This window comes from Dipteris shenzhenensis, chromosome 1 (genome assembly GCF_047967505.1).
Source record: "Dipteris shenzhenensis isolate YYH24624 ecotype China chromosome 1, Dip_SZ_1.0, whole genome shotgun sequence".
In the NCBI taxonomy this organism is placed as follows: domain Eukaryota; kingdom Viridiplantae; phylum Streptophyta; class Polypodiopsida; order Gleicheniales; family Dipteridaceae; genus Dipteris; species Dipteris shenzhenensis.
In genome coordinates, this window is record NC_141596.1 from 62,053,087 (window position 1) to 62,061,863 (window position 8,777).

Here is an 8,777-nt window from a genome sequence, read left to right on the forward strand (position 1 = left end):
AGCGAATCAGAGCATCAACATAGAGAGAATTCACATTAGTTTTTAACAATGATCAAACATTAGGGTTGATTATCGTGATGCTATTGTTGGAGCATTCTCTATAGTTCTTGAGGGTCAAATTTTACAAGCTAAATTTCTTTTTTATATATAGGAAAATATGACCCTAACCTTCATAAATCAATCCTAATTGCCTGTCCATGTCTTTTAAAATCTCAACTTATGCCATACCTACTTCGACTCCACCTAAAGCATTAAGGAATCTTCACTTAGTGTCGGCAAGAAATAGTAGTGGTTCAATCTCTCTCTATCTTTGTGTGTATGTGTGTGTGTCTCTTTTTCTCTCTCTCTCTCTCTCTCTCTATGATCTTCACTACCTGGATCCAACAAGAAATGAATCTGTTACAATTGCCAAACTACACAACATGGATCCTTCAATGTGTTCAATGGAAAACAATGATGAAGAGACATCTGTAATGTAGGAGATAGAAATATCAATGCCTTTAGAAAGAAACCATGGGTATTATGTGGTTGCAACACAAGAACAACACAATCTTTGTAGATGTTCTACACTTGGCTTCCCGGATGAATGCAAGTAATGTTCCCAAGATTAAAACCAATATAATAAAGATTATTAGAAATTTGTGAGGTCCTACCATATCTAAAGAGAAAAAGGACATTACTAGAGGGACGAGAATACTAGTAAGAGCCCTAAAGAGAGTATGAAGAAGAATACTAGTAAGGACCTAAAGAGAAATTATTTTTCTCGGGGGAGGGGGGGGGACAAACCAAATACATAGCATGTGGGTTCATCAAAAGGGACTTTAGAAGCATACCATTCAAAGGGGGTATTCATACATGAATAGAAAAAGTATGTTTTTAGTGTATGAAAAATGTATAGATAAGTGATTTTAAAATTAGGTCATTTACACAAATAACTAGCTCAAGAGATATAGATAATTATTATTGAAATCTATGGAGTCAATCCCTACCTCACATTGAAAGGTTGTGTGTATTTGGATGAGGTCTTGTTACAGTGATCAACCAACCAAGACGAGACTCTAAGAGTGTAAAAATACAATTTCTAGTAGAAGTTGTAGAAAAGTTAAAACACACTTCAACGTTTTACAACCCATGTGTCATGAGTAGACGTCCTTGTTTCTTTACTGCTATATTTAGAATGCATGCTACATTTAATGCAATGCTTAATAAAGATGAGAATTTAGTCTCCTAAATCATTCTAAGAACATTTTCGTTGCTTGAAAGAATGAGGAATTCTTTTGGTCCTTCATATAAAGAGGAGACTAGAATCTCTATCCCTTCATCTAATCATTCTAAGAACATTTGCATTGCTTGAAGTAAAGAGGAAGCCCTTTCTTGAACTTTGCACCTCTGGATCGTATAACCTCATCCTCCTCCACTTGCTCCCATCTGTGAGGGAAAAATTTCTTTATTAGTTGAAATGATCTATTCTCATGTGACGAGATACATATGTTTGATTCTTATAATGATTTTTGCTATCATAGCCAAGTCCTAGGAGTTTACACTAAGCTTTATATACTATGATTTATATTCTATGTTCAAAGGGAAAAGGGGGATGTCTCCCCAGCCCATTCTCATGGCCTGAGGGGGTCACTCATAAATATGTAAGAATAGCACATGGGTTCAACAGAAGAAGTTTTTTGAACCCCTTTTTACACAATTTTCATGTACAAGAGGTTATTATATAAAAGGGGTATTTACATATTAAATAGAAAAAAGGGTGTGCTTTCTTCGATTAATTTAGAGATAAGGGATCTTACAAATAGGCCTTGAAGTGCACGTGATATATAGGTTTTATACATAGTGACCTCCTCAAGTCTCATGGGAAGGGGGGGATCTTTAGTCTATCTACCAACCATCTATGAAAAGGGGGCGAGTCTTTCAACATATTAAATAATTATTCTCCCATGAGATTTTCTATCTAGTCTACATCCAACCCTACCACTGACACGAGTTTTGTGTCCCCTTCATAATCCCCACACATTATGTTTCATTTCTCTATGGAACACTAGTTACTTGTTAATTTCTTTACCTGCATTTGGTAACAAGATGGTGGATGAAAAGGGTGACCTCTAACTTAGCTAGTTCTTTTCCTGCACATTGGCGAAGGCCACCTCCAAATGGTGTGAAGTCTCCACTACCCAAGATTTCCTACATAAATAAACCAAGGACCAATAAATAATACATTTATACAATACTGACAAAAATATAGTCAACAAGGCTCAATAATTGCAATAGAATCCCTTCTAAGATTAGAAACTAATGTGCTAAATTTTGGCTTAGTAGGAGCATATAGATATGATTTAGTCAAAATACCTAGTCATGTACCATATTCAAGGAAAAAAATAAGGAAATTATTAAAATAAGCATGCCTGATCCCATCTCCAAGGATTGAAAGCAAAAGGATCAGGATACTTGACTGCATCCATATGGGTAGGAATAAAACAAGGCATTATTTTCCAACCCTTTGGAATGGTAAATCCTGCATATATAAAATCCATGATATGCACTCATTAACACATATTCTCATGATACATTAGAGATGAAAAATTAAAGCAAACATGAAAAAAGGATGTCCTAATATATTTGGCACTTACCATCGATCTCAACATCCTTTAATACTTCTCTAAAGACCACATCGCCCGCATTTGCAAGCCGCAATGCTTCCTTTACTACCTGTGTGTTAATACATGAGCAAAATAGAGTATAGGCATTTAAGGCCTTTTCTAATACCAAGTTAAATCAAGGAGAAGAATTCAAGTGAATTGCATAACATCACCTTTTCTGTGAATGTCATCATCCTGTAATGCTCCCAAGTCAATGTATATTTCCCTTCCACAGTATCTAGTTGATCAATGATACCATTATGCTCCTCCTATAAAAAACAACTATTAACCAAATCAGAACTTGAAACAAACATCCAAGTAGGTATCTCACGAGACCATGCAGAATGTTATGTTACCTAGCAAGCATACCTGTAGTGCATTCAAGACTTTTGGGTGTTCTGTAATAAATTTTGTTGCAAAGGTTAAGACTGATGAAGTGGTTTCATAAGCTGCAAAGATAATCCCGACCATTACATCAATCACCATCTCACGAGTGATAGCACTTTCCTTGATGGCTTCAGCAGCTAGAAGCCCATCCAAGACATCAGTGATTTCTCTTTTATGCTGGAGTTCTTTGTCATCAATTATCTTCTCAATGCACTTGATCACATTTTCTCTAGCCTGTACATGTAACTGTAAAGTTATGCATAAAGTAGACGATCATACTATAGTGACCCTCTCACTAACCATCCCTTTCCTTTTTCTCATACCATTGGCATTGGTTGATTGATTTAAGGCAAGCTACTTCAAGAATTCAATGCCCATCACAAAAGAGGAAAGAGTCAAATGCCAAGATAACAATTCACGGGGTCTAGAGAATATATTGATATTGTTCACCTTCATGGATCTTCTATATGGTGTGAAGGGAAGGTTGATTGGGACCCGTAGTAGCCCATCAATAAGAACTTCAAAGTTGCTTAAAAGATATTTTGCCTCTGGTTGCTCTGCAGTGATACTCAAGAGCTGGTTTATTACCAGATTAAAAGAGAGCTGCAAACAAGCTCTAATAGTCTAAGAAATCTAGTTGCTCTCATTCAATTTGAAGAACATGCTCCACATTAATGAAATGAAAATCAGCTTAGGTACAAGGGTGATGCTTCTAACCTGTGCTGCTTCTTCTTGAAAGTGAACAATGTGGCCCTCCCAAAGTGCAATTTTTTGCAATGTTTGTGCGGATATAAAACTCAGAGTTTTCTCATTGCGAACTCGGGCACCAACTACATTCAACACTGCATTCCTTACAGCTTTATGTGCTTCTCCATGAATTTCCGTTGTGTTTAGCTTTCCTATGATGTTGAGAATAGAGCGTGGGTAATTGCTTTTGAACAATGTTCCCTCCTTTTGCAAGATAAATTGGTTAACTTTGGCATCTATAGAAAGGATGATCGGCTCACCAAAGAGGTGTGATTTGAACAACTTCCCATGTCTTCCATGCCAGATTAGCAAATCAAGTGAGCAGATGTTGGAAAACCCATCAAACAAAGTGATAATAACTGAGAATGCTCATTCTAAAATAAATTTTCAACTCATGTGGTCACACTTGCACACAACATGAACATTCTAAATTTCCTAGCCTCTAAAGTATGCATCTTCTATGGAGACCCAATCATTGTTGACATCATAGCTTAAAATAGCACTTTGGAAGCACTCCTGGGATTATCCTTCAAATACAACACCTATAAATACACATAGAGGGACTCAAATTAAAAGTGGTTTAGATGAACTTGTATAGTTTCCAAGATGAACTTATATAGTTTCCAATTGCACCAACTAGGTTCCATCTCCCCATGTTAAGACATTCCAAAACATTATGTTTTGGTCATCATCTACTACTAGCTCTTGTGTGGCTAAGGCAATGGTATAAATTCTAAGTAGAGTTTGATTGATGTCTTTTCATGAAAATGAGTCTTCTTCTTTCTTTTGTCCTTGTCTCCTCTAAATAGACCATGATGTCAAGCATGCAAAGTCCCATTTTATCTGTTTCATGATTCTCTAGTCAAGATGATGGAATGTATTTTTGCTAATTGATCAGTATTTTTGCTAATTGGTCACATATGAGTCTAGCTCAAGCACTACCAAATGCAAACCATTAACCTTCCAAAGAAATTTATTAGACCTATGGGAAACATGGGATGTTAATAACCCTTCGTTTTTTGGAGTAGAAGTATGGCGGCAAGACATGCAACATTATAACTGCTATGATCAAGAAGTTTCTTTAGTATATTGGTGGATAGGTTTGAACATAGGTGGAGAAACAAAGAAAGAGTACTTCAAATCCCAGGGCCACCCAAAATATACATATAAGTGGGTATGATTTTAAAGCCACTCCTTGCCAAAGAGAAACCAACAAATGTATAAAATGCAACATGGAGACATACTGAAGAAAACATAGCACAAAAACGAAGACAAAAAAAGGAGGGCCAGTCCTATTGAACATCTATATTAGACATAATTAACATTGTATATCTCTATAATTTGAGACTCTCTCTCTACACGTATTACCTTGTGAAAGCTCTAAAAAATGATGCTTTACAAAAATGAAGAAACAACGGAAGAAGTGGCACTCGAAGCAAATGTTCTGGGGAGATCTGCAAATCTATGATTTGAGGCGACCAATTATGAATGGCAGTCAATCAATGTAAGATCGCAACTAAGCACATAGGTTCAAATGCTTAGCAAGAAGCGTCCACAACCACTCGTATTATTTCCAAGCATGTAGGTTCAAATGCTTAGCAGAAGCATCCATAACTACTCGCATAATTTCAATCAAAGGTCCGAACATCGAGTGTTCGAACCTTTAAGCGAGTAATAGGCAAATCGAAGTAAGGAACTCTACTTGCCACCAAGTACAATCATGTTGTCCCGTAACAATGCTCAGGTCCTCCACTAGAAAACATGCAAGTTCGGATTCGTAAGGGGATGAAAATACCGTTGGATTCGCTGATTTAGGAAGGGTCCAGGCGACAAACTGCAGTTGGGTTGAGCGTATTCAAGAGTTTCGCCGATAACGGGCAACCAGCCCATAGTGCCCGGCGGCAGCTTCTTCCGTGGTCTACGAACCAACCTCACCATGTAAACGATAATGCAGGTGAGCAGTACCGCCAGTAGCGCATCAGAGATTTGGGTTCCTCGCATCGTCGTCATTATCCTTATCATTATCGTAGGCGGCCCGGAGCAGAAAGGCTAGCTATGACACAAGACTAGAATTGATCAAAATCAATTGAAGAAATTGTCCGTCTGCCAACCACAAAGACCACGTCTCACATAGGTGCGCACTCGCTTGCACACTCCGGTGGGAAGATAGATCATCCCTTGCATAACGACCTCACAGCTTCACTCTCAAAAAATCATCGTCAGTTGGACTTCTAGCTTCTGTGTAGAGGCTTTTGGTGAGTGATACCCTCTCTGCACATGTTGAAGAACGTCACAGTTTTTCTTCCGTGTGACTTGGAGAAATTGAACGCTGGATTGCAGCCAGTGCATTTGGCTTGGTTTCTAATCGCAGCCTCTGCAACATCTCAACACCGTGTGTTTGAAGAGGCCGCGCAGAGGTATTTTTCAGCAGCCACGTTCACACTTTCTCAGCGGCTCGTACTGATGTAAAGTAGGTAATCACCGTTGCGAATCTTGCTAGCTGGCAGGTCCCTTAAAGCGCCACGACGCAAACCGTTAAACTTTATGTCTTTTAAAGCAAATTTTTATCGAACATAAACAAAATTTTCCTAGATTTTTCCAAAATGAAATGTACATCCGTGTATGCAGCCTAATTAGCTGCGGTGTTTCGCAATTTCTTTTGTCAGCATTGCCCATTGGGCAAGGGTAGAAGGGTCACCTTCGTTCTTTTGAAGGAGCCTAATTAAAGTAGATCAATCATGAAAAAGGGCACTAAGGGGTAGATGAAGAGGCCCATGACTAAAAACAAGGAATTGAGAGATCAAAAGGGACATAGGTGTCTTCATTGTGTAGATCTTAAATAATTGAAGAAAGAAGGTGTGAAAGGCCCATCATCTTCTTCCTTCTATTATTCAAGATCACTTTAGAAGATAGCCACTAGTTTGGTTGCAAAGGCCCATCATCTTCTTCCTTCTATTATTCAAGGTCACTTTAGAAGATAGCCACTAGTTTGGTTGATAAAGTCAGAAAAAACAATTACAATGAACAAATATGTCTCCATTTTCATATCTTTTTCCTTGGTTTTAGTCGTGAACCATGCAAGATCTCTGTTTATTTGTATTTCAAACCAATTGACACGCTTTCTGTCATCTCCAACCCATCTTCGGTTGATGATATCTACTATCGATACCCTTTTCATTATTGTTGTCATCTCCAATCCATCTTCGCTTCTATCTTTGCTATGTTCATTATCATGTGTCTGCTTCAACAATCTACTTTTATGTGGTCATTCATGAAGACAAAAATTAAAAATAAGAAATTATCGGAAGCAAGAATGGCAATAAACACATCTATCTACATTTTTATCCATTTTTCCTTGTTTTAAATCACAGGATTCTTCATATGCACCTTCTTCCTTGTCTTAATCATGATTTGAGCTACTTTTATCTTAAAAAAAGTCACCATCTTCTTTTTAATTGTCTTCATCTCTAGCCCTACATCTCTATTATTGCCATCACCATACACAGATTCTTCTTCATGAATCTTTTACACCTCACACATGGAAGTACTTGACATCACTACTCAGGCATCCTATAAGGATCCAATGTGAACTTTAGCAAATTAATCACTAGCATAAAGCATAAATAATGAATTGGCCTTAGAAGGGAACTTCATGTCTAGCTAAGACTTCTATTGATAATTTTAGAAAATATTCAACCTTGTCATTAGGAAGGGATTTTTGGGAGCTTGCCCTTCCTTTGAAAGGTTAGTGTGATTGCAACACAGCCTTGGAAGGGCCACAAAGGATTGAAATTTGAGAGCTAGACGGTGTTTACTTACCCTACAAATATGTTATTTGGCATTGCAAACTCATTTTATGTCATTGATTTGACTTTTATCCCCAAAGATCTTGCATGTGAAGGGCAACAACGATTTTGGATAGGGGATGGCCAATGATACTTTGGAAAGGGGGAGATGAAGAATAAATCTCGAGGGGTGTACTATGAATAAATCCTATATACGATGTGCACTCAAGGGGTATTAAAACAACCCCTTATCTGTAAAATTTTCTTGGATAAAAGACCCCTTTTTGTATACAAACTTATGGGTTTTCTCCAAAAATCAATAAATAATCCCCTTATGTTGTAAATTTACCTAAAAGTTTGGAATTAGAAAGCCCCTTCATTTGAAACTCACGTGGTAAACTTCCATATTTTTAGGTGAACCCCCCGAGGAATACATTTAGCCTAAGCAATGAGACTTTTGCAAATGGAATGGTTGGGACATTTGGCAAGGATCCATGCAAACTTCTTCCTTGTTTCAAGAATCTCAAATGAAGAACATGATGTGCAAGGGATGGGGATATGAATTTACTAGAACATAGAGGCTATGAAGAATGTTTAGCTACATCAAGGATTGAGGGTTCCCCTAGGGGTGTATGCATGGTTGGCTGGACTAAAAAGTAGTGTCCATGGACAATGCTTTTTGAGTGCCTAAAAAGCACCTTGCAAGTGTAGATTTGAAAGTGTCCTATCTCATAATGACCTTGTAACTGTGTCTTCTCCCTTGATTGTGTCTCCCTACTTTGTCTCTCCTGGCTTGTTTGTCTCTTTCAGCATTGCAATGAATGATATTTCAAAAAGAAACTAGTGATCTAGGTAGTGATCTTTTTTAGTTTTGTTTTTGTAGGTGCATCTAACATATTTGCCTTCCGTGCCAAAGGATGTCAATGCAGGGACACTAACACATCTAACTAGTCAAGAACAAGAGGTAAACAATGTTAGAGAATATGAGGCTATGAAGAAAGGAAATCATCAACAAAAAATAAGGATTAAGCAAGCTATTGCAGATCAGGCTACTGTTGAAGTTGACATGGACAAGAGACGAAAGATAGCAAATGAGGTTATGTCGTTATTACTGAAACAAACAAGCAGAATGGACTAACTAGCTAGAAAGGATATCTTTGAACAAATTGTTTCTCATCTCGGTGTGAAGTGCTAGCATTTTCATAATGCCAGT

At 37.6% G+C, this 8,777-nt stretch overlaps 1 protein-coding gene across 2 annotated transcripts; it reads right to left on the reverse strand.

The window, feature by feature from the left end:
* Positions 1–1,001: 1,001 nt before the first annotated feature.
* On the reverse strand, positions 1,002–6,343 carry LOC147906168 (cholesterol 22-monohydroxylase CYP90B52-like). 2 transcript variants are annotated; one of them, XM_087376800.1, is made up of 10 exons: positions 5,575–6,343; positions 4,040–4,071; positions 3,750–3,814; positions 3,483–3,635; positions 3,015–3,266; positions 2,819–2,914; positions 2,637–2,715; positions 2,412–2,521; positions 2,072–2,190; positions 1,002–1,428 (listed from the first exon to the last, which is right to left on the reverse strand). In XM_087376800.1, the coding sequence occupies exons 1-10, from the start codon at positions 5,799–5,801 to the stop codon at positions 1,332–1,334; spliced, it is 1,230 nt and encodes a 409-aa protein (XP_087232926.1). In that variant the 5' UTR covers positions 5,802–6,343; the 3' UTR covers positions 1,002–1,331. The 2 variants fall into 2 exon arrangements, with proteins under 2 accessions (XP_087232926.1, XP_087232921.1); XM_087376795.1 differs by having other exon boundaries at positions 1,005–1,428; positions 3,750–4,071; positions 5,575–6,339.
* Positions 6,344–8,777: the final 2,434 nt, after the last annotated feature.

Bases quoted from the DNA above. Each gene is read 5' to 3' on its own strand.
- LOC147906168 (XM_087376795.1), bottom strand. From the start codon at position 5,801: ATGATAAGGATAATGACGACGATGCGAGGAACCCAAATCTCTGATGCG. The intron at 3,267-3,482 runs GTGAACAATATC...TTACATGTACAG, and splicing joins CATATAGAAGATCCATGAAG to GCTAGAGAAAATGTGATCAA. The intron at 1,429-2,071 runs GTAAAGAAATTA...TTTCCCTCACAG, and splicing joins CATCTTGTTACCAAATGCAG to ATGGGAGCAAGTGGAGGAGG.